The sequence below is a fragment of the Catharus ustulatus genome, chromosome Z (assembly GCF_009819885.2).
Source record: "Catharus ustulatus isolate bCatUst1 chromosome Z, bCatUst1.pri.v2, whole genome shotgun sequence".
Taxonomy (NCBI): domain Eukaryota; kingdom Metazoa; phylum Chordata; class Aves; order Passeriformes; family Turdidae; genus Catharus; species Catharus ustulatus.
The window spans coordinates 25,886,950-25,913,795 of NC_046262.2; the positions used below are offsets into that span (position 1 = coordinate 25,886,950).

General features: G+C 33.9%; 1 protein-coding gene across 7 annotated transcripts in view; it reads right to left on the reverse strand.

Moving 5' to 3' along the window:
- FCHO2 (FCH and mu domain containing endocytic adaptor 2) overlaps positions 1-26,846 on the reverse strand; it is an 83,398-nt gene that overhangs the window by 22,966 nt on the left and 33,586 nt on the right. For 5 of the 7 annotated variants that reach the window (XM_042780137.1, XM_033085164.1, XM_033085163.1 and 2 more), the window contains exons 9-17: positions 19,495-19,539; positions 17,776-17,848; positions 14,742-14,766; positions 7,357-7,411; positions 4,727-4,905; positions 4,131-4,145; positions 3,703-3,727; positions 3,001-3,043; positions 1,971-2,065 (exon numbers count right to left, since the gene is read on the reverse strand). In XM_042780137.1, the coding sequence (XP_042636071.1) occupies positions 1,971-2,065; positions 3,001-3,043; positions 3,703-3,727; positions 4,131-4,145; positions 4,727-4,905; positions 7,357-7,411; positions 14,742-14,766; positions 17,776-17,848; positions 19,495-19,539 (555 nt within the window). The remainder of the gene's footprint in view (positions 1-1,970; positions 2,066-3,000; positions 3,044-3,702; positions 3,728-4,130; positions 4,146-4,726; positions 4,906-7,356; positions 7,412-14,741; positions 14,767-17,775; positions 17,849-19,494; positions 19,540-26,846) is intronic. The other 2 variants (XM_033085165.1, XM_033085162.1) reach the window with 1 other exon arrangement.

Genomic DNA, 26,846 nt, shown 5'->3' on the forward strand with positions numbered 1-26,846 from the left:
TAAACCATAAGGGACATATGCTATATTCAACCAATGTATGTAATTTAAGTTTTGTACTGAGATTTTAAAAAATGTTAAGCACTATCTTACTACTAACCTTCAAGTTGAAGAACAAACATTGATTTCAAGGAGAATCCAATCAGATAAGTATTTTAAAAAAACTTTTAGAACTAACTTGCAACTTAAGAAGCATTAGAACTCAATTTAAACAACATGAACTACATGGATCCATATTTTTTTTGCACCAAGTACTTTAGAAATTTGTTATAATTTGGAACACTTACTTTCTATTTAATTCTACAGATTATTTCACAAACGTAAATATCTTAATTAACTCCTACAATCCTTGAAATAATTATTTATCAGATAAAGTTTGCCAAGGCACAGATGTATCTAAACTAGATTCATGACCACAAGAGCCTCTATTGCACCAATTTCAATGAACATGAGTATGAGGACTAGGGTAGATGACTCCCTGCCACACAGAGCTACAGAGGGTATTATGGATCTCTGTCGTTACTCATCAGCCACAGACTACTTTCTCCAGAGTTCTGCTGCCAGGAGGAGCTGGATGAAGATTTCCTAACCTGCTTTCACTTCCCATCCAAGCACAGCAATAAACACCCAAATACAACTACAGCCACCAGCACAAGTTAAGTATCCTCTGCCTTTCTCTGCAGACTCCAACACAAGACCAAAGCTATCAAAACAGTATTTTAAGAAAGCACAATTTCTTTTTAGAATATTCCAGTAATATATCTCTCTCTAGAATTTATTCTTAAATGTGTTACCACACACAGTGGATTCACTTGCCAATACCAGTGACTGATTATGTAAGTCAGGATGAGAAAATTATGATGAATTCTCTAAGCTGGATTTGTTAAAACTGTAACCTTTAAGGAATATGAATTTGTAGTGAAAGACTAAGCTCTACTTAAAATCTGAAGTGTTACAAAGCAATGTTTATTGTTGTAAAAGAACATTACTTAAGCCAAGAAATAACATCAATTTTTCAGAATTCTATTGTCAGATGTAATCTTCCTTATTATTATTCAATCTGCATGATCAAGCACAGAAGAAAACTGCTACAAAGCCATAATCATGAACAAAGAAGCGAGGACAATTTTCGGAATACAAGTACTTAGTTTAAAAAAATCAGCAAACACACTTCCTTTCTCAGGTGTATAGGAGGAGAAAAGTGTCTACATTAAGATAAAAAAGAGACACAGCAGATAGACTGAAAAGAACCATGGAAATATTTTTTGTAAAGACTGGATTTCAGGAAAGCCTGCCAGTGTCCTACCAACACTAATATTCTGCAACCCGAAATTCCTATGCCACATGTGCTCTTTCCCTCCATCTTCCATATGCTACATACCATCCTTTTCCTTGCAATATTGCTGCTTTCAGGACCTCTGTTTAATTCATGTCTCAGTCCTGTCATTTTTATCCATCCCTTCTTGGATTATGCCTTCACATCTCCTAACAGAATCATGCCTTTTTATAGGAAACAAGCTGCTCACAGCAAAGCTCTGCAATGCCTTTGTACTACACAGCCCAATTGACTTTCCTGGAAAGAAGAAATCCATCCCTATTCATTGTGCAAGCTCAGCTTGTCTCACAGTTGCTGCAACAACCTCCATTTAAGTTCCCAGCCTTACCATATGAAGAAAAAGGATTACATTCCAGATGGTGAGCAATTATTCAGTAAGTATAAGAAGGCAATAAAACAAAAGGCAGGAGCAAGATAGAATTTTCCTGAAGTGTCTAGCACTCCCTCTTCTCTCTTGCTCTCTAGCTTGAAAGTCTTATGTACTGCTTTCTCAGTCATGTAATACTAAGACAGTATATTACTTTAAAAAATTCTATCATTTATGCATCAAAGCATGTGCCCTTGCAATAACTGAAAAAAACAAGACCAGAAGATCCAGAAATATGGAAAACACAATCTCTACCATCAAATATTTTACCTGAGGAGGATGAGGATGCCAAAGAAGCTGAAGAGGAAGACTCGAGAGAAGAGCTGAAGAGTGGATCCCATGCCAGGAAGTCACTGTTCCCCTTTCTATATTAAGAATTAAAATTTGAATAGAAATGAAAGATTCATGCATTCATAAAAATCACAAAACTTCAGTAGTAGTTTGATAATGTAGCAACTATAATAATTCACAGAATACTATGGCTTTGAAGGGATCTTTAAAAATTCTGTTCCAACCATGCTGATACCCACTATACCAGGTTGCTTAAAGCCCCTTCCAGACTGGCCTTGAACATTTCCAGAGACAGGGCATCCAGAACTTCTCTGGATGACCTGGTTCCATGTCTCACCAGAACTCACTGTAAATAATTTCTTCCATATATTTCATCTAAAACTACTCCCAGTTTAAAGCTATACCTCCTAGTCCTATCACTACATAACTCTCGTAAAAAGTCCCTCAATAATACGATTAAAAAGTTTGATAAGTTAGTCTATATTAGTCTTTGCATCTAAAAAGAAAATAGTTAGTCAAAATTTGCAGGTCAATGTACTGATTTACACATAAGGAGACTATCTTAGTCAACACCTTGGTGAAAATTTGTGTGTGGACACACTCCATAATGTCAGTTAAGCAACTGTAATTTTTGAGACCTAAATCTTCAAACTCATTTACTTCAGCATATATACACATAAGCAATGCATGCAGATCAGTGTAAATTTATGCTTTGCTATCTTAAACACTTTACCATGGAACACTCTTGGACAGAAACTAAATCTGTCATATTTAAAAACATTTTGTAGCCATCTAATTATAAATATCAACTGAGATTGATCACAATAAATCAAATGTATTAGAAGGGGCAAAAAAAATGAATGGAAATATCCGTTGATACACTTAGTCTTATAATGCAATAGAGGTACAACTAAAAACAGGGTTCAGCTGTCATTTCTGATGAGTTTCCAATTATCAGAAAAATAAGATTTGATAACAGCATTTGATGGAATTTTAAATTTGAACTTACTCAGTAGCTGGAGCAGAAAGTTTTGATTTTGTTAACTCTTCACCTAAAAAAAAGACAGAGCATTATCACTAAAAGTGTGAAATATAGAATTAAAATTTAATTTTCATTATAAAAAGATAGTTAATATTGGCAGTTCAAAACAAATTACTATTAAAATGGAAAAAAGAAAATGTTGTATTTCTGGTAAGTTTAGATATTCCCAAAATATGAGAAGACTACACAGTCCAATACCCTTCATAAGGAAACTTCCTCCTTGAATTATACAGTTTACATCAATACTGTCCTTCAGCAAATCTGGCCTGGTTTCCCACTGGCAAAAAATCCCCAACTCTGAATAATAGAATGTAATGCTCTATCCTCCATGTTGGTATTTTACATCATTAACACAGTGTGCTTTGCTGGTTTGTGGATCATACTAAACTTGAGTAGATGGAAAGGTATCATGAACTTGCACAGGAGCTTTTTCCATGGGCATCTGGATGTGTTCCTCACTGCTGTAAGATACAAGTTCATCTGATGCTCTCAAAAGGGAACAGCCAAGGACATATATAAGGAAGTATTATATAAAAACAACAAGCAAAATATTTTGTTTAATTTAAAATACAGATATTTAAGAAGTTTATGTCTCCAACAATTAAAAAAAGAAGAGATGTGTTTTCATTCTATGTTTAAAAACTAACAGACTAAAAGATTCACACTTACTGGATGAATTTTGATTCATTTGTGCCTGAAACAAGAAAAAAAAATTAGGAATAAGTTCTTCTACTGTGAAATAAACTACTTAATAGTTCCAGAGTTCTTATTTCCACTCAACTTCCATGACATATTTTGTTTTCAGTGCCAGGCAAAAGCATCATGAGCTTGCAGGAGACCATGGAACATATGCCTGGACAGAGTAACCAGGGCACATCTGCCATACCAGTATGAAAATGCAGGAATAAATACTATAGAGCAGACAAAGGGAGCAGCATTTTTAAATCTCTTTACTGTCTGAGACAAAAAATGAAACATCCTATCACACGGTATGGATGAAACAAATCATCCTTCATGTTTTCCCAACAAGTCCCCTCACATACTAAACTTACTTAGTTTTAACTACAAATGCAAATAAAAAGCCATTCTCTACTTACAGGACTGTGCCTCTGCTTTCAAAATGAGGTGAGGGAAAAAAAAGAAAAATTATTATTTTAATATGTTATGTGCACTATTTTCCTAAAAATCAGAACTAGTGTTATTCTGATCTGAAGACCACACTAACACACCCTAATATTATTTATCATCTGGTGGTACGAAGGATTATTGAATGAACTGACAGGATACATCAATAAAGCTGCACTGCAAAGGTTACATGCATCCTCATTATATAATCTGTTTTAAATTATTTCTATGTTAGCGCAAAATAATTAGCAAATTACGTTAAAAGCCACATTCAGCTAACTCTAAGATGTAACTGAATGTCATATGGTGCCAAGAGCACAAAACCAAGAACTGAGCACTCAAAAGACGCAGGGGAAAGTTTAAATATGATAAAAGTACTTAATGTTATATTGCAACATAAAAGTGCAGTCTAAATATATTGGAATATAAAGTGTACCAAAAATGACCTAGTGCACAAGAAAAGAGTTATTGAACCTAGAATAAATTCTGAACACTACAATATATGTTTACACTACAGTTTCTTTACCACTTTTCTACACACTAAAAATACAAGGAACAAAAAACTTACAGATACTGCTGGAGAAAGAGTGATGTTCCCTATGGATACTTTTAATTCATCCAAAGAAGGCATAGCATATTGAGAGCTGTTATTTGGCTGGACAGGTTTTATTTCCACATGGAACCTTCTAGGTTCATCATCTTCAGAGTCAGAATCACTGGATGAATAGAAATGGTTCTCTTTGGTATGTTTTTCTCAGTTAAGGTAGAAATACCTCAAAATCATGTGCTTAATCTACTTCATCATTTTACTCCACAAAATATTCGTATTAAGTGACCTCTTCGTGTACTTACATACATCCACTCCAAAATTCACAACTCAGAGTTAAAATTTAGGGGCTTATTCCATTTATCTTCAGAATGATGATTCTGTTCAGAAAAATATGATGCCATATAACTGAAGAATGGCAGTATCTGCCATATAACTGAACAACTGCATATTTGAAAGCATGAGATTAAATTTAAGATTCTAAAGCGGCAACTTCTGCATGTAAAATTATAACTTGCAAGACTCTAACAAGGATTCTAAAAGACATGAAAAATGTAGAAATATTTTAAACCAAATAGAAAAGAAAAGCCTAGGTTCTTTAATGAACAGTGAAATGCCCATGGTACCTGCACCTAATATTAACAGTGAAGAAAAGAGCAGGAGCCACTGTTACTCGCTCCTTTTAAGGTGTTGCAGTGAAAATTTTGTAAGAAAGGATGCCAGTTAAATAGATGACTGCATAGTAAACTGAACAATGTCAGCTGCCTAAAGTACTGTCATCTTCAGATAAAAAGGAATCACAATATCTCAGACCCCAAAATAAGGAAAATAAATAGCTCTTTATATGCACAGGAGCCACACTGAAGAAAAGCTGTGCAAGGCCCAAGCTAAGTCTTAAAAACTGCATTTGTTTTGGCAAAAAAATTTGCAAATTTCCCTCTACAGAAACATAAATTTTTTTAACACCTGGAAGAAGTGTACACATTCTCTAAGCCACTTTTGTTATTTTTACCTGAAAATATGACAGGTATTTGCTTTAAATTCCTTCAAACTATTCCCTAATGAAGTTTTAAAATCTGAACCCTAAAGACATTACAAATTCCTTTCAACTGAAACAATCTAGAAATTGTGGTGAGGAAAAAGCCAACTATCTTCATCTTATGCCTACCTCTTTCTTCAAAATGAAGTATTTATAGAAAAAGTTTCAAAGAAAAGTAATTATAATTTTGTCAATGATTTCTTGTCTTGAAAGTTATCATTGACCTTCAAGATTCATTTCCTACAAATAAGACAGTTATTTTAAAATGTTTTGCCAATACAGATATAAGTCAGACTTATTAATATTGACTGTCATTATAATACAACAATGTCTTCCAACAAATTAGCCCATGAGTTGCCATCAACAGAATAAATTTCTAGAGGCTAAGGGAGGAAAAGAGAGAGGGTGATGATAAGTTCCTGAAGTTGGTCAAGATTTTCAGAAGCAGAAGTACTATCTCATGACAGACTGCAAATCATTTATATTTTTCAATTAAAGTATGCGTTTCCTCTTGTTTCACAAGAAAAGACATAATAAAAAAAAGGATGTCTAGATGAATTATTCATCATAAGGATGAACATTGTTCGCCTCCCTCTCACTTTCTCAAATACATGCAAAGCATGAAATAATACTCCTCTTAGAACTGGGTAAAAGTTTGTCACTTTTGTATCAATTCTGTAAATAGGAGATAACACCAACTACTTTTATTGTTACAGGACTCTTCTATGTGGGCAATAGAGACACATTCTGCAAAGCTGATGAAAACTAAGTTATGATGATGAACTGGTCACTGTAATGAGCTGTTAACTGCCTAAAAGTTTTTGGCATTTAAGGTAAGGATACAGACCAAATTCACCTTTTATCTGCCAGAAAATTCAGTACCCAGAAAATTCAGTGATTATATATCCAATAATTAGCTATCTTGCTAACATACTAGGCTTGCTTAGATCTATGGTAACTATTCCACGTTCTGAAGTAGAACTTTCCTCTGTGGCAGTAGGAAAAAACAGTAGACAAGAATTTTCCTCCAAAGCAACAGGGGAATGACAGAGAAAAATCTTGAGCCTCCATGAAAGTGACTCAGAACAAAATTAATTCTGTGTATCAAAGATATTATTAAAAAGACAGTAAAAGCTAAAAGCATCAGCTGGAAAAAGCATGTGGTGTAGTGACTTAATTAAGTAACAGAAATTCTATTTCTACACTGCTCTAGTGCTACAAAAAAAAGTGAGGGTGCAGGTATAGAACAGATAACCATTCAGTACCCTTTAAATAGTTTGTAAACTTTACTTTATAAACTCTCAGAGCTTTCAAAGGAAAGAGATCTCCATGGAATTTTGGATCTGCATTGGATCTGGCTACTTTTTCGCTTTTCATTTTTACTGTCCTTTTAAAGTTCCCAAGATACCTGATCTAATCCAATTTTTATCATTTGCACACACATATCTAAGAAAAAATATGGTTCATTTCACAAGAGCTATTAATGTAAGAATACAAGGTTGTAACATAGGCATAAATGTCATTCATCTTCATTAACTCTTTAGTCAGTACTTTCTCTCCCCAAATTGTAGTAACATCAAATAACTTGGCACAATAATAGTAAAAAGGATATCCTGTGTTGCTTCCGGTTTAATGCTGTATCCTTCATCATCTACATCAGGAAAGTTCTAAAAACAACAACAAAAATTATGCTATTGATAAATAACTAAAAAACATGTTATTCTTACATTAGACTGAATTTTACATCATTGACAAATTAAAATTACAACAACTCATGAAAGTGATTTTTAATCAACATCATTAGTTATCTGAAGTTATGATCTATTATTCAGAAGTTGTGTGACAAGATACCTCAGCACAAAATGTAAAAAAGAAGCTTTAAATTTCCTGTGAAAACCAGCAAATTTGAAATGCATCTGCTTTTACTAATCAATCACTAATTGATTACAAATTGATTAATTACTAATCAATTACTCTATATAAAAAGGACAGAAATCAACATTAGTTTAGCTTTAGTCCTGAGTTAGATTAGGATACAATTCTCTTAGCCTCAGAAAAATTTCCCAATTTTTATGCTCTCAGCTAAGAGACAAAATGTTCTGATGGTGCAGAGGCAAAACCTTTCCTAAGTACTAGTCAATATTTAAGTAAGCAAGCCAAAGCACAGCTTGTAAATTCCACTCCCCCTAGAAAAGGCAGTATGCCTGCACTGTTACTTCAGGAAAGAGTATCAGCAACACAGGTGTTCAAAATTTTATTTCCGAGTTTTCCTTCACACATCTCCAATATTATCCTGAATCTTCAAAGCCAAAAAGCATCTGGGAACTTAAGTTCTGTTTTTCTGGTCTTGCAGGCAGTTAAAAAGAAATTGAAAAGAATGATTTTAAAATAACTTAGAATGCTCAGCTAAGGACACAGTTTCATTAAAAAAAACAACTTTGGGGCAGAGAGAAACAAGTCTCCAAGATAATCTATATTTTAAAAATGCACAAACTCCCCACATAATGTATGTTACATATACAGGATAACCATGGATATGTAGATACTTTCCCTCCTCAGAACTAAAAAATCCACTCACAACTTTGTATGCATAGGCAGTGTATGTGAACTGCTTAGTATCTCAGTAAACGTATCACAAAAAACCACAACCAAGGTGTCTTCAAAATGCAGCGATTTTAGCAATTACTAATATGTTATAAAAATTAGAATATGTATATATATTTATAAGTGATTTATTCTAGAGTAGCATCAATTTATTCTATCAGAAAGCTGGTACTGGGAAGCAATTTGACCAACAGATATGGATACACAGTATGGCTGAAATGTAATTTGTTAGAAGTCAAGAGGTATAATGAAATCACCAGTGCAAGTAATTTTAAGTGGACAGGAAAGGAACCTCATGACTCCAGATAAAATTTGAAGCCAAGTTTAAAGAGAATATTTCTGGATAGTTTTTGAAGTACAGAACACACACATCAAAATTATTAAAATGCAGTTATCCTTCTGTATCTTTTATAGATATCACAAATGGGATGTCTGATAAGACAAAGGATTCTCCTCCATACAGGGCCCTAAATTCAGCACTTCTGAAATAAATGGAGCTTACACATAGCTCAAACTTTCTGCTAAGAAAAGTGTAAGAAATGCCATCCTGTACAGATGTAAGATTGTACCAAATTAAATATTGCATCAAGCTAAGACCAAAAAACAACATTTAAGCTCTCTAGCCTTAATATATAGACCATTTAGGTGCAATTCCTTGAAATATGTACAAGATCTAGACTTCACTGCTAATCGTTAAATAAATAAATAAATAAATAAATAAATAAAGACAACAACAAAAAAGTAATAATAGTACAATCACACGGTCCAATACTTTAGCTCTACTTACTCAAATCAAGGTTCTTAGCTACGCTTGACCTCAGGTTGACCTTGTTTATATACCAAAAACCATTAATGAAACTTGACATCAAAGTAAACAGAACAAAAACATATAGCTATGGGGTAAGTATATTTTGTTGTAATACCACAAATTCTGAATTCTGAAATTAATTTAGTTGCCATACCAAGTAATTTTCCATAAATCAGGATCATTCATGGCTAAGATAAATTGAAAATCAATAAAAATCTTTAAACAGACAACATTTAATTTTTCTTACAACTGGGCCATACACTTAAAGGATACTACTACTGGGTCAATGCAGCATACACATAGCTGGCAAAATGGACTATTTTGTTATAATACCGTGAAAGAACTAAGTTTGTAGAAGTTATTTTTAATTAACTAAATAATCTCTAGGATGAAGAAAGCACTAAAATATTAAAGTATTTAACTCTCTTTCTTAATAGTTTCATGATAATTATTTCTGATCTTGATAACATACTTGAATCATCTGTTCCTCAGAAATAGCCCTTTAGCATGCAGTCTGTTTTCACAACTTCATGCACATAACAGAGATAGATACTGTACAGCTTAAGTTCTGAATACAGAAGAAATTCCTTACTTCTCTTTCAGCTAATTTTATCACTTCTTTTCAAACCCTGTATAGAAAACTTAATTTGTATTTTTTTCCTATATCTGAAATTTAAATACATGCAATTTCACACATCTGACTCTAAACAGCATATATACACACTAAATAATTTACTTTGTATTTCCAGCCATGTCAGTAATTCAGATCTATCTTGTGCCAATTTATGATCATTGTTAACAGACGCTTTAATTAACTAGATACTAAATTTATGTTTTTGCATAAACCAACATAAAAATGGGTGGAAGAGATACTTGATATACCATTGTATAGACAAACACAAATTGCGTCACACACAAGCAAAATGATACCTCACAATCTTAAAGTTAAGTAGTATTTTCAAAATACTGTTCTCAATATTTTGAATGGTTGAATTGGTGAATGTTCTGCTTTCTGAAATACCAACATTTCATTTGCAAAACTACATTTAATAACAGAGATAGAAAACACAGCAACCTGAGAGAGACACATACACATGAATCTGATGCTAATGAAGACATTTATATCTATTTGACTAATTTTTACTCCCTCTTCCACACTCCTACAATTTCAGAACTATATATTATGTTATGGATAACAGTGTACCTTAACAATGAGCCACACAACACAGACCTGATTTGCCTACCATGCTGATTAGAGGTTAAATTCACAACCTACATGTATACATGCATAATTGAACTTCAAGACGATCTTTGCAAACTTTGGCCTTTGGGAAAAGTTATTATTAATTCATGGGGGATGTGGAGGTCTGCTTTAGTCCCCTATGCAAACGTGTGTAGTGTTCTTTGCAGTCAAAAAACTCCCAACAACCTCATTATGCATGTGAATTGAACTCTGCAGAAGCAACTGAAAAGGTGGACTTCCAGGAAACCTTTCTGAGGTTCTGTTAAAGTAATTAAACGTGTAGCTATAAAAGCCACGGTTTTTCCTGTGTTTGCAGATGTAACACATTAATTGAGATCTCACTTTAAACATATGCCAGAAACTTAGGTCATGTACCATTGTCTTTGCGTTAGCATATTCTACAAGCTTTCTGGGGTTAATAATTTTCAAAGAAATAAAACATAAGGCCTTAATAAATAAAATAAAATTTCCTGTGTAAGAAGCTTGAGGACCAAGCATTTTATTGACAAAACACATTTTTTTAGTTTTGGTAAACTAAATAATTTGATAATTTAATCTGAATCATTTATTTTAGTTTCTTTGCTCTGTCCCATCTGTCATCCAAAAGTGACTAAATAAGCGACACCACCATGTTATTAGTGTCTCTGGGCTACATATAAAAGACAAGAGAGGAACATATGGAGCACAGTCAAGCTACTTCATTTGCCCTTCCTCTGCAACAGGCTAATCATCAGCCAAGAAGCAAAGAACCTTCACTATGCTCCAGTTAGATTTCTTTATATTTTCTCTTCTCCTGGGATAACTACAATAGTTATGAGAGCTCTTCAACAAATTTTCTTGAGGGTATGCTTCAAAATGCAATGCAGCTGAACAGGTCACTATTTTTTTTTGTGCCAGAACTCAACTCGCTTCCTGTAATCCAGATGAGGACTCTAAGTAAGCAGCTGAAGCTCATAGGCTGGAACAAGAGAACAAAAAGCCTCTCCACTTTTGACATATTTGAGATGCAAATTTGACTCTGGCATATCCTTAGGTTAAGACAGAGGCGTAATATTGGCCTCCTCTCCTTAGGGTGCCTATTAACCCTAAAGACACAGAAGAAGAGAGTAGACAGTCAGTTTCTCCTATTGTTAGAAATGCAGAAAGAAAATGGGTATTCAAAGTGCCCCTGTCTTGAGCTGTGATAGACAGCCTTGTCCTCAGTAGCAGCTATTTGAAATATGCCAGAACAAAATGCTGTAAAATGCAGATAAGGAAAAACACTTGAACTTCACTAAATACAAGGTTACACTTTTCAGAATTGAATGGTTCCAAATTCAACCAGTCCCCAACCGTAAAAATGGTCTATAATTCTATATAACTGTAATTATGCTACACTCATATTTGAAGAGGTTAATGAAAAGTTTTGGATTCCTTAATATGTGTTTGCATTTCAGTTTCCCACGAAAAAAAACTTTCAGCATGATGTTCCATACATCTGTGACTCCCTTCTTAATTACTTTGGAACTTACTGGACAATTTCAAATGGATTTGACAGAAAGAACAGAGAACTCAAAGATAATTACATTACTACAGTCTTCATGAAAATAGGCAGTGAAGTAGAAGGAGGAGATCGGCAAGCATCCCAACCATGGGAAGGGTTGCAATCCCAATTCAGATCTTACTGGACAAAAATGGAACCTTGTAAAAAGTTTCCTGGAAATAAAACGTTCTTTTAGACCTCGTATCTTCCTAGAAAACATCTCTAGAGACATAGCAAACTCATGGGAAACAAGACATTTCAGCCTTTAGGAAAATATTCTAAGGGAAAACCCCCATATGGAGTCAATTTTTAGTTGCTATCTCTTTCCAGTGCATACACTTTCTACTACCAACTTTCCACTCTTCTTAATTATCACGATTTAGCTTAATGGAAGTTACACTATATATCGACACATGAAAAACTCAGGAATTTTAAATCTCTTGAGACACTATATTTAAACAGACACTGCTTATTGAAGTGGTCAACGTTTTTAACTAATATCAGTTCTCAGTCTGCAGCTGCCTACTCATGGGCACATGAAAACCTCTTACAGCAGTTACAAAAAAATATTTACAGGAATTTACAATTTATTAATTTATTTTCCAGTATATATAATCTTGCACCTACAAAAAGGATGAGTATAAGCAGATCTGTCTTACAACAGATAAATTTGAGAGCACCCATTTTGGGACAAAAGACATTTTTGACCCATCTCACCATTTTGTTTTTGGAAACAGAGAATATACGTTCGATAGACTACATTACACATTTTGGATTAATGAGAAGTCTTTCATGGTATTGACTATATAATATGTTCGAAGATCCACAGCAGCACACAGAACTGGTAGATCCTGTATAGAAATGAGTACTTTCTACATCCTTACCTTCAAAATTTGCAATATTTTTACCTTGGTATTTATATTTTTATGTAATTGAAGAGTGGTTATCTCTTACATGCCTTTCACACAATTAAAGTTATTGACAAAGAAACAAAAGCCACCTTTAAAAAAATTATAATGTTAATCACATCTATGCCAGACAGGTTTTCTGCGAGTGACCAAAACTGACAAAATAATAACTGGGACACTTCAAGTTGAATTTTCTGAGGTCTATTCCTCAGTATTTCCTAGCAATCACACACAAATTATACCTGCTTTATTTTTTGTTGCTGTTGTTTAATAATAGTTTTCCAAGTTCAACTTCTTGAAATGCATAATTTATTGCAAACACCCATACAAAACAAATCCTCCTAGAGACGATAGAGACTGTTTAAAGTAATTAGATCAAATTTGAAAAATTAAAAAGGAAGAAAAAGCAAAACAAACCCAAACATTAAACATGAGACCTTTCAGAAGAGGACTCCAACATTAAAACATAAAACCACTTTGAATTGCTTTAAGGGGTGTAAGGGGTGAAATGAAGTTCATATCATTTTTTCACTAGTATTACAGTAATAACTTCTACTATTACAGCATTTTATCACTATATAGAATACTACTTTGTTTGAAAAAAGCAAGCAGAAATCATAAAACAAATTTTAAATTCCAAGTGCAGTCATAAAACACTGAGCAGGCAAAAAAAAAAAAATGTAAGAATATCAACAATTAACCTAGAGGATTGTATGACATGCTTCATGTAGCCAGAAAGAATGCCAAACCAATTTATAGTTGAATTTTTTGAAACAAGTGTTTTCAAAAATATGCAGGCCAAAATAAGAAATGAAAATAAACATTTCAAGTCAAATCCAATTCTGGTTCACTCCAGTCACTCAACCTGAACTGCCAAATGATTTTACTTCCATGAGAAGCCTGATAGGTATTTTTACTTTACTTTCTTTTAAATGTAATAAAATGTTATTTTATTTAAATACAAAATAACTGTCTTGGCAAGAATCATACATTTGCTCTTACACATGTAGTTTTTTTATGTGACAAAACTTACTTTTCCCCATTTAGAAGGATAGTTTTATTAGATGTTTCAAATCAAGTTTCTCAAAACAAGTTACCAAATAAAAATAAGAAAATCCACAAAATAAGTGAACTTGAAAACTTTAATTGCGTAATATAATTGGTACCTTAATGAATGAATGAACTAAAACCAAATTAGTCTACAGAAAATCACTCCGATTACTCTGCAAATTTTTTCCAAATATAGCTATAGAGAGTTAAAATCTTTGTTATATATTAATTCAAGAGAACTTACATGTTTGCATAAAAAGAAAAGACTAAATTAATAAAATGAACATATATAATTTAATTTGAAATGGTCACTTACCTGAATTAAGTAAAAAAAGAATTGTAAGACATATCACAGACCTAACTAACAGTAATGAAAACTAGATCATTAATAAAGTATCTAAAGCCATGTTTTAAACAGTATATTCTTAAACTCTATTGCCAGTGGTACAGTAGAACCCAATCAATATTAGAAAGATTTCTCAAAAGAAACAGTAGTAAGCAGAGGAATATGACTATAAAAAGTTGAGTCCACAACAAACTAAATATTTTTCTTTCCTAGAAACTATTAGCCAAGGAATTAAAACTATTAGCTAAAAATTAAAGTAACGTATATTTGCAGTGAAAATACCTTGCTTAAAACCTAAAATTATACAGAAACGAAAACGTATTACTGACACTTGTTTGTACATACTGCTGAAGATCATGTACTGCACAAAATTAACCTTTTAAGTATGCTATGAGAACTAAATCTTCTAACAGATAAATCACGTATTGCAAGGACTGTAGGTAAGTTAAATTTCACCAGATTGTGGAGTTTGGTAGTATTAGCATATGCATTTATTTTGGAAATAAGTCTACTTACAACTGAATCTGCATCTGGACACTCCCTATAAAAAAAAAAAAAGAAAATTTACAATTATAAAATACACAACTTATTTTATTCACACAATTTTCCCTTCAATATTTCCAATTAATTTAAAACAGTGCATTTGACCCTTTTGCCTCCCAGACTCTTGAAATTTCTATTTTAAATTATCCACATTCAATTGAATGAGATTTAAATAACAGCTGACAGTTTATGTTGAAAACACTGCAGAAGAAAAACTCAAAAGAAATTATGAAAAATGAAACTCACACATTACTGAAAAGAATAAAAAATAATAACAAAAAAAAAATCAAGGAAAGTGAGGACTACCACATTGTGTTCCCGATGACTATAAGTTTCAGGTCTTCATTCTTGATGTGTGCAATAAGTAAAAGTCACCAATTCCAATGAAATAGTCTACCCGCAAGTGCAAAATGTTTCAGACAAAAACCAGTTCACAAAGAAATTAATATTTTCATGAAAGGAATTCAGAGCTTCCTCTTTTAGAGTTTCACTCATAGTTTGTGTTTGTCAAGCACAATCGCAGTCAAGTACTAGAAGGTGCTGAACTAATAAGTGAGTACCCTCATAAAAAGCACTTATATTTTTTAAAAGTTGTCTGCAGAAAGGCAGTGGTTGCAAGCACATTACTCACAAGTGTTAAACCTTTCCACTGCAACTTTGATTTGACCAGTAGTACTTAAAATAATGAATGACACTGATTTTCTCTGATGTCTTCAGAAAGCAGAAGCAATTACATTTACAGAACGTGGGAATACTTGAGTAGCATACAAGTCCTCTCTAATTTGCACCCTGACAAATAGTGATAGTGTAACTGAACAAAAGCGGTTTTATATCATTAATCTAAATATCCTAAACATGCATTTGTAGAAAAATGAATGTGGGAAATAATAAAATCCATTGCAATCGAAAACATCTTCTCTGAAAAAATAAATGGATTAAAGGTAAAACCCGCAGTTTTTACAAAAGTGTATTAAAAACAGGTGCAAAAACTTGCTAACATGGAAGTATTAATAAAAAATTCAGTACAGCATGTTAAGGAAATGACAGTGAGATGAAAAATTCCATCTTCTCTGAAAGGCCTCACACAAAAGAGGATCAAATGTCACCAAATTTCTACTTGATTTACATCTTTCATAGCAATAGAGCTGTTCTGAAAAATATTTTACTGCTTGGAAAGACAAAGGATTCTTTCCTTGAGAGATGTGGTTTCAAAAAGTGTCTGTATGTAAACAAGACAGCCTCAGGTACATAAAAGTTGAGAAATGTGAAATATGAGGCAAATGAATTAATATAATTCAGCCCACAATGAAGGTTTTGAAAATTAGTGAGCTAAGAGATCTCAAACAGAAATGGCAGATCTAGTATCATTCAGAGGAATACTAACAGCATCTCTCATGACCTGTTCTATGGATGCAATGAAAACACAGCAGGTTACAAATGTTCCTGAGGTGTAAATCAGGCTGTAGACAAGCATACTTTTAAATCCGACTTTTAAAATGTATTTAGATTTATGCTAATTCTTTCAAAATCAAAGAAATGGGTCATGCTTCTGCTATAAGGCAGTGTAAGGTAATTTAAGGATTGTAGACAAAAACTGAAACAATCAAATCATGCAAAGCAGTGGTTACAAGTGCAAGCCCTGGCTAAACTACAGCGGTATGTAACAGAATGCACCCTGTGTGGTATTTCCCTGAATTTAAACCATTACTAGACACACCATCAGTTCAGGTATCAACAGTTTAAAAACTGAAAAGCCTACTAGCCACAGGAGTTTTTTCAGATGTGGAAAGCCTGCCCTACACAAACTAAACAAGTTTACAGACTAATAAAACACAAGACCAAGGGAAGACTTGACTTCTCTGTGCAGAGAAGTTTCTGATGACATTTGTATAATTTCCAGTCCCTAACATGATCATCATCTGATTGATTAAATCAAACAAAATACAGACCAGCAATCTATAGCTCTAAAGAAATAATCATAGAAGTATTAGAATATATTATGTAAACACATAATGAATACTCTGTCATTTATTTGTAATGTTCTAGTCCATATAGTAGGTACGTTTTAATGCAAGAATCTCTGTAAAGGCCTATGGCACACATTACATAGGAGATAGATATCATGCAATTATACATTTTTCTTCCTGATCTCAAAATCTAGTCAGTTTTGTAGGGTGTGTGAATATAGAAACAAAATACTACTAGCACCTGCAGTTCTTAGGTCATTAATTTTTCAGTAGTATGTTAAAAAAAACCACTGTAAAATACTTTAAAAAGTAATTTTAAAAGCAAGTATGCAGATGTTGTCTCTGGGAATCTTTCTACATTGTCAAGTTTGTCAAATTGTAAGCTAACTTCTTGAGAAAATAGATGTAGAAATTATTCAAAAAATACCCTTTCTATAAATACTAATATAGACACTGTGACTAATTCACCTCAGAACTGTTCTTCAAACTCACTTTTTACAGAGATTTAATTCCTAGGAGACTGAGCCTATGCAAAGGATATGGCAAAGGGTGTATTTGGGACATCAGTCCTGAGCTAAAATGATAGAGTTTGAGAAGTGACCGTACTCATAATATACTGCATTTTTCTGTCCTTCAACAGCTTCTAAAACAAGAATAACTAAAGTTTCAGTTCTGCAAACAGCCATCCACTTTTACCATGTATAGACATATTCTATTAGGATTAATATGAGTTACATTATATACAATGTTGAAATGTGGAAGAATGGAAAACTACTTACCCATGCACTGGGAAGAATGAAACATGAGTTGACTACTATGAATACACTCCTGTTATTTATGATAAAATTCTTGGTCAAAAAATCGTAAATAACTGTGATGTTTTTGTATTCATCATGTTCCTTTAAACTATTAATATAAACTCTTTTTTTTTTGTTGTTTTTGGGTTTGTTTGGTTTTTTTTTTGTTTAAATATCAGCTAATATTTATCTCCATTGCTAGTTTTTATACAAGACAAGGATTCAGGATAGACATATACTTACACAGATTCAGTATCTTTTTCCTTTTTCATTATTCCTGATAAGCCAAAAGGCTTTCTTTTCCGTGGTTTTATTCCTATGGAACAAACACTCTTCATTTACAGATCAAAGAGATAAATGCATATTTAGCAACACAGATGCATATGAATGCCAACACTGCTGGTGGTATGCAGTGGAGATAGGTATGGAGCCAAACTAAGGGAACATTATTCCAATTTGCTTTAAGTAAAATAGCAATTTAAAAAGAAGAAATCAAAAGAGGGTTAAACACACTAGTAACAAAATCCTTAAAAAAATTATTTGGATCCCCAAGTTGGGTATACAGACTGTGGTTTTTTTAATAGACAGTTTTGAATAAGAGGTCTCTGCTCACAAAAACTCAACAGGAGTTGTTCATACAGGTGATTCTGAATAGCCAAGGAACAGAATCTGAACATTGCCCTCCCCAGCAACTGCAGTTCAGCACCCTGCCATTATTTCCCTGTGTGTTCCCAGGAGCTGCAAGCGCCTCTCTTTCCTCAAAAGTAGGATCTTACTCCTGTTAAAAACAAGATTGTTTCCTGGCATTCCAGCTGATGTGAGTTCATGATTTCCCAGTGCTGTATGCAGCTCCAATACTGATTCTCCCTGAGTCTGGAATTATGCTTCTCCCCTTTTGTTTCTTCCCTGCTTTTAGCACTGGATACATATATCTACAGTATTGAAAAAAGTTTGCTTTCATTCCCATTTAATGTACTAAAACTAAAAGACATTTAAATATTCTCTGACTTACTGCCACATCTGCTTCTTCACAATATTTGCTGAGGCAAAGCAGACCAACAAACAAAATGACTAAGTGCAAGCATCTGATCCAACTAGTCTACAATTTGGTTTTGATGCATGATACTATTGACAGCATGCTTTTGAGCAGAGTGGTAGAAATAATTTGGTTTCCAAAATTAAACCACTGCCAATGCAAGCACCTTATACAGTGCATAAGGAACCTCTCTGCTCCTAGAAATTTTCAGTAAGTCCAAACTTCTCAAAACAGGTAGCTGTAGCTATATATACTGAGGCACATAATTTGCTCCAAGATTACTTTTAAAGGTCTGGGCTTTATTTTTTCTCTGTGCCTTATGCAGCCGAAAACAATGGCAAATGGAGCATGAGAGCAATTTCTGAACATGGATCTTCCCTGCTTCAGTTAGAAGAGATTTTAAGTCTCAGCTGAAGTCTTGCCAACTCAAAAGTTTTTGGATGCTATAGTTGTACTGCTGACTCCTATGTCCCACAAGTAAAGACACAGCTTATGGACAGAAAGCAGTTTTTAACCACTTAAAACAACCCCGAAGCAAAATAAGCTGCACCAATAAAGACTTTGCTACCATAAGCTACATTAGGCTTAGTTTAACTGACACAGTAACAATGGGAAGAGCTCAGGCCATATTTTTACACTTGTAAATTAAGCTACAACACATTCATAAGTGAATCGAATCCAAACCTCTGCAAAGGCAAAGCCTTAGCTAAAGCATACTTTTAAGAAACACTCAAATTATCTGACTTCTATGCATTAGTCTTGTAAAAGTTTATAGGTCTTATTGGCACTGGAGTTTATTTCTCAAAAGGAAAACTGCATTTTAGTCTACTGGATCACTTTAAAGTTATACACAATGAGTATCCTTTGCTTATCCTTGTCCTTATCCACAGCATTTTCACGTACATAACTATGCTATAGCAACTCACCTTCAGCTACACTGGATATGTTGCATTCTTCAAACTCAATAGGGCCTTAAAGAAAGGACGATGAAGATAAGTATTAGGTCAAATTTAATCTATTTTAATGACAATTAATATTTCCTGAAAATTCAAGATAATCTAATTACAAATGTTGGTAGTAACTGAAAGGCACAATTACTCTGCCAATGGCCAAAAATACAGCAAAATCATATATACAAAGCAGTTTTTTCACTCCTTCATACTGAAAAATTAAAATAACAGTCATCATCTAACTACAATTCAATTGCCTAAGCTGCCACTGCAAATTTATGTCCTAAGCCTCATTCAATCTGGCCAGGTATAGAATTTATTTAATTCCACTATGAGACATTTTAGGGAGCATGTGTACAGAAAACAGTATGAGTTTCTCTAGGACCTTCGTCGGGGAATGGCAGAATCATACCAGCACTTGTGGAAGTGCAATGAAAACAGAGAGTACATGCAGGTAGGCACCTTTTCTTCCAGCCCGTGTTGTATTATGTTGTAGCTGTATCCACAGAAGAAAAAGTTTAGCATCAATCATTGTACCACAGGGGTTATTACTTACCTTTCTGCAAACATTTTGATAGCATGCACACAAGTTTATATAGAGATATATTACAGGTAAGACAAAGGGGAAAAATACTTCTAATGACTTTTTTTTTTAATCACAGCACACTCAAAGAAGTATTGATTTATATTTACTGCAAGACTGAGTTTTCAAAACTTTCCCAATCAGTAAAAACAAATCTAAATGTTAGTCAAACAGCTGGATCATCATTTTGGACTAGAAGCCATCAATATCATAATGTAATTGTTTGGCCTCCAACTGATGCTCTTGAAAGCAGAACTTTAAAAGACAAATCTCAAATGCAGTCTTAACTGCCCTTTAAATTTTAATCAGTAAATTACTTCAAACGCAAGTCTAATTATTCAGTATAGCAAGACAAGATGCAATTTCCTAACAGCTCTCTCAGTCTGTTACATAAATACATGTGCATTTTAAACTGGTCTTCCAATTCTTTCTCCTTTGCTCTCCACTAGATCTACAGTAAAACAAAGTCAGTATGTTCCAAAAAGAAGAACACCTGGGTATCTTGTAAAACAAAAGGACAGGAAAACAAAATCCAGGAAAACAGATTTTTAGAACTGTGGATGTCTACCTCTCCATATTGATTTAGTCAACATTTTATTTTACAAAATTAAACTCTGCTGTTCAAAGGATAATAAGTAAGACATTCATAAAAATGCCTTAAAATGTAGAAGCTGAAGAACACATCCATTACTTCTTCAGAACTACACTTCAGACCACACATTTTTCATCACTTTACCAATGATTCAACTACTTCTGTTTCTTGCTTCTATACATATTCTCATTTTGCTAGGAAAAAAAAATTTAAAAGCCAAAACAATCACACTCGCCCCCAAAGCAGAAGAAATAAACTTAAACTATATAGACTTAAAATATATTTTCAGAGGAATAAAATACTCAGGCTTTTTCAGAATTCCACCATTTCTTTACCCTTTCCAGTTACTAAGAGTGAACCCCTGAATTTTAAGACTATTATACTAATGATTAAAAGAAATAATGAAGGCTCAAGTATAGCTCATCCGTATTTCAGATCAGTATCCTTCCACTTCTAAAATAAGCAGAAATGAAAGATTTTCTTTAACTAGACATTCAAGTTCCTCTGTTTTTTTCCATTATGTTTGCCTAAAACACTTGCCTTCAAAGGTGAGTTTTTTACACCTTGTAAGAATTTTTATTGGAAGACACATTCTTCCTTATCACAGAAGCACACAGATCTCATGTAAACCAGTTAAAACTCAAAAACCTATTCTGGTTGTAACTTATCTTTCCTACTAAAATCTGCTTAGGGACCTTCTTCCTTTAAAATTTCAGAAATTCATGTCAGTGGCTGTTTCTAACTCAGCTGATTAGCGCTACTAACACCAAGCTTGTGTATTCAACTCCTGTATGGGCTATTCACTTAAGAGCTGGACTTGATGATCCTTGTGGGTGCCTTACAACTAAGAATATTTGTGCATCTGTGCATACAGCTTGCCTTTTTGAATGGAGCAGAGTGAAATTTGTAACAGTTTTAGATTTTCTGACAAGTTTTGCTCTGCAACTTCAGACCTCCCAACAGTTCTGCTTCCTATATGTCTGCCATAAAGAATACCATATTTTGCCTTGGGCATAGTATTTTTAAATCAAAGTAACATTTCAGAAATAGACATTTCCTGTGGCACTCTATAGTGTACCAATTTAGAAAACAGGATAGATGTGAGACACTTTCAATAGTGTGCATAACAGCTGGAGTCTACTGCGGACAGATGTCTTTGAGTCCAAAGAGGTGACAGTACTGTTGTCCAGCCAGAACAGTGTATTGTCACCACACTGTCCCCTGCTAGAGCCAGTTGCAGTCTCCTAGTCAGCCAGAAGGCCTTAGGCACACATACTGTTATGGGAGCACAGCATCAATAAGGAATTCAGATAGTTTCTTAAGAAGTTTTCCAGCATTGCCCACTGTCAATGTATAACAAGGAAATAAAAGTAGACTAGTACTGCAAAAAAATTCCCCAAGCCTCTAAAAAAATGCCATCTCAGAAAGCTTTCTCTTCTGCAACACCATAATGTCTATCTTTCTGATTCCTTAATCAGAAGTCAAGAAGAAGTCAGAAGTTGTTAGAGTCAAGAACTACCAGTGGATTGGCATTAATGGAGATTGCCAGAGAGATGGTAGTACACAAATGGAAGTCACAGCATGCAAACTTATGTTCTGGTATCTCAATATCTTCTGTAACAACAACATGAAGTTTTTAAGGTGGATGCATTACCTCTACGAGGCTAAAAATTTTCAGAACAGACTTGTGCCCAATGATTGTAGCGCAGACAAATGCTTAACACCAAGAAAGACTTCAGCTCAAAATCTGGATGATTACAATGGCTAAAATTTTTGATGCAAGTAAACAAATTCACTGTCCATTGCAACACTTAAAGAAAGAAAAGCAGTTGCTTCACATTTCGGAAGTAGTGCTGGTGTCGGGGACTGAAGTCATTCCCTGAAGCAGCCTCTAGAGTCCGTGCCACACGGTAGCCTAAGGCACTGAAAGAATCATCTAAATGTTGCCATACTGCAGTGCAGGTGATAATGCTGATAACACTGCTATTTGGCAGTACTGCAATCAAAGCACTGAAATTCCCTTTGCTCTTTTTCTCACAACAAGACAACAAAGTGAATTGAGAAGGAAGCCTATTATCAAGCATTCATATGAACACAAAAACAAATGCTAAAACTACAGCAGTACTGTAAAAATTAAAAAGACTTTTCAAGACATTTTTGAGTAATAAAAAGTTATAGTTGAGATCTAGTACAATCCTTGCAAAGGTCTCTGACTCAATGTTCTGTTGCAAGGAGATCACAACTTTCAAAAGTCTACTCTGCTTGCTGCTAAATTAATCAATACATTGGTGAACTTGCTTTAACACCTCAAATACCTCTACACAGACTTGCATGTATTTGATACGTAGACAAACAGAATAGAAAAAGTGAATAAATGCACTATATAAATGTAGGATTAGCCTCTGTAACAAAAAGAGACATGAGTATCTAGTGGGATTTCAGTTACTTAAGAATAAATACCTAGCTATCCGGATGTTAATGAGAGATGTAGTATTCATCAAAGCAGGCATCAAAAATCAGTAAGCTCCTCTAACTGTATAAAAATTCCCAGCAAGCATTACTGCAAGCTGTGCTGAGTTTTTTAATGCTCACAATATTCTAGCTGGGACAGATAAGGACAAGAAGAGAAAGCAAATAGAATATGGTTTCACAAACACATGGAGGTAGACAGCTGCTAATCAACAAGAGACTAAAGCAAATACACCAGGATTGGGTCAGTTTTAGGCTCTTGAAAATAAAGCTACTTTGGTTTGCTGGAACAGAAAAAGTAATTTGTATAAATGGAAAAAAATTTATTTTTGTTAATCTCTAATTTACAAGTGACACTTGCATAACTTAAGCATCAGTGAGTGAGTCTGCATCTCAGGCTGCATCTCCTATACTGTTCAGTAACTACATGTAATATTTATCTTATTACAAGTGGCATATGAGTATGTGAGCTTTCATGCAACTAACAACAGATTATACAGTTACCAGTAAGGATATGTTCTAATTGACAGACAAATGAATAAGATGTAATCACACTGTATATTATATTGCAGAATCTCCTACATATTTAGCTCACATCTATGGGAACAGTACTTTCAGAGTATATTCAAAGGAACTACAGAAACTATCTATGTTACCACTATCTTATATCTGCTACTTAAAATAACCTCTCTCCACAAAATCTTAGATACAAATTTTCTAGCCTGTCTGTATAACATTTACATAAAACCTCTGTGTGCAAGACATTGAGAGAATGTTTTGCTTATGTCAAAACAATAAAATAATTCATACTTTCCTCAATTGAGAGGGAAAAAAGTATTTTACTGTTTGGAGTCTTAAATAAACAAGTCAAATGCAAAAGTCAACCAATATTACTAGTAAGGAAAACATAATACTATGTCATACCCTGAAAAAATGCCCCCAGTAAGTATATCAATGAACTGGAAAATCCCAGAGAGTTAAAAAGTTAAACAAATCAAGAAGTCAACAAATCAAATAAGAACTGCTTTACATTTGCATCTGCTTTTGAAAACTGTTTCCTTTCTAGCTTAAGGGGGGTATGCATGACAGAAAGAAATCTTATATTGCTATTAACTGTATTAACTGCATGTAACTTTCAGTAACTGGAAACACTCACACCCTCAGAACACCCCCCAACACTGCCTTTCCCTGCAACCTGCAGAATCAGTTTACACACATGCATGCACATGTATAAACATTAACATATTTGTTTCAACCAAAATCTTTTTTGAATACTCCATAAATCTGTACCTGTAGTTACAAATACAATGACAAACGATATTCATGTTTTCAACAAAGACAAAAGTTTGTCTCCTAGTGCAAATCATGCATGAAAGGAGGACAATTTTTTTAAACTGCATATGCTTCACATGCTGCTTCAAATGGCAAAGCTTTGCGTGCCTGGCTCAGTGCCAGTTGACAGCTCAGCTGGATATCAATGCACATTCTGACCCCCCTTGCAGCATGTCACTTCTGAATTGTTTCCGCAGTAGAAAGTTTATTCAACCTCTCTCTCAAATTCAGTGGACCGACCATCATTCTGCTATTTAATCATAGCAGAACAGGTTATTTTTCTGACAGCACTAAAGCCAGACAGCAGTTCCTAATGAACAGCTTGATACAAGTGGAATTTCAACTGTTTTAGCCTCAATTAATTCTGCTGTCAAAACAAATGACTGCTTTTAGTGTTTAGATGTCAAGCTGCATTACAAAGGTCAATTTTGTATGTACACAAACATATAAGCAATCTTTTTCTTGCTATCATCTGATCCTGTGATATGTTTAGCAAAAAAATTTCAAGCTTTCAAATTTAGAAGCCAGGAAGCCCAAATATATTTCATCAACATCAGTGTTTCTAACACTAACTTTCCATTTTTGTTGACTGTCCACACATGAAAAATTATTTTAGAAACAGTAAGAATTTTTTTCCCTAGGGAAGGACTTCTTCTTCTACATTAAAAAAAAAAAGAAAATAAACAAATTAAAACGTATCGTATTTGGAGGACTGCAGAGTAAAGATGAGCAGTTGTCTTCTTTGAGCTAAATTTCATACATGTGATACAGGCATCATGCTAATACCAAACTGCTAGAAGCAAATCTTAATTTATGGATTTGGTGAGCTCTTCTTTGCCACAAAAATGATAAGGGACAAAATATAAAACTGGCCTAAAAGGTCAGTCTGAGAGAAAACACTGAAATAATACTGATAAAACCTCATCCTTTAATCCAATTCAATAAATACAGTTCCACCACACTATTTCTGAATTTCTGAGTACTCTTTTTTACATCCTCAGAATATATCAGCCTAGCTGATATATAGCCTCTAGAGATGCTGATTGCTTTACCAAATCTTCCTTTAAAAAAAAAAAATTGAAAAAAGAAAACTATAGCACAACAATAGTATTCAATCAAGCAAAAAAAAAAGGAAAGGTAGAGGTGATAGTGGCATCAAAAATAACGGTAATTATCATAGCAACATACATAGCACTTTCTTGGAAATAATTTTTTCAGATTATGAAATTTAAAATATGAAGAGAGCATCTACACAAACAATCAATTTTAACCCTGATTCTGTTTCTAGGCTTCCAGCCCTGCACTTCATTCACCAGAAAAAAAGGAAACATTATCCATCTCAGGCTTTTCTGGTACTCTGTGTATAAACTATGTGAATACAGCAAGTACATTATACTCAGGGGACACTATTTCTATGCGGCTTACAGAGGCAAAAACAAAGCAGAAAAGGATCATAATCTGAGCAGCCTTAAAATAACTGTTATCAATTAAGATGTTTATCATCAGAAGGAAAGACAAGATTTTTTTCTCTAAAATAAAAATGTGGCAAACATCAGTGACAAAGTATTTTTCATTACTCTGATAACACAAGAATTTTCAAGAGCCGTGAAATATGTACCAAAGGGGATGATTCGAGGCAGAGATCCACCTAGGCTGCAACACCTGACTATGACAACAAACACTGCAAGTTTCAGCTACGATCTGTGAAAGTGTGAGGTATGTGAGCAGCAAAATAATGTCAGCTAATATATCAATCTGAGGAGCATTATGACCCCTTTTCTTGTCCTTTTCTGCTTCTGCTTTTACTTCAGCTTCACTCCATATTTTCTCTCTGCATAAACAACAGGATGTGAGATATGGCTGGTTTTAAATAATCACAAGTTATGTGGCAGGCCAACATACTCAGCTGTCTGCTGACTCTCCAGTTATTTGGATGCTTCTTTTATCTCATTTCTTCACTCTCCTTTTCCATCAAATTGTGTAGAAAGCAACAGGATTATGAAAATTGAAGGAGAGGTATGGAAAAAAGTACTAAGCAACAGCATAATTCTAGTCTATAAATGTAAGTATCAGTAACAAGTGGCTCTGCCAGCCTACATGATGTGTGATGCACCTGCTGAAGATAGACTATGCAAGCATGCAGTGATGAAAGACACATTCACTTTTAAGAAGATTCAGCTAAGATTCTGGAAGACTAGACGCTGTAAATATGTCAATACATTTTTCAGTATATGTCAGCAAATATTTTCAAAGAGAGTTTCAAAGAATCACATCTTTTTTAGCAGTCACATTCTCCCTGTAAACAAAGAAAGGCATGGTTTCTTACTGAAATTCTGACCTCAAACCTATGAA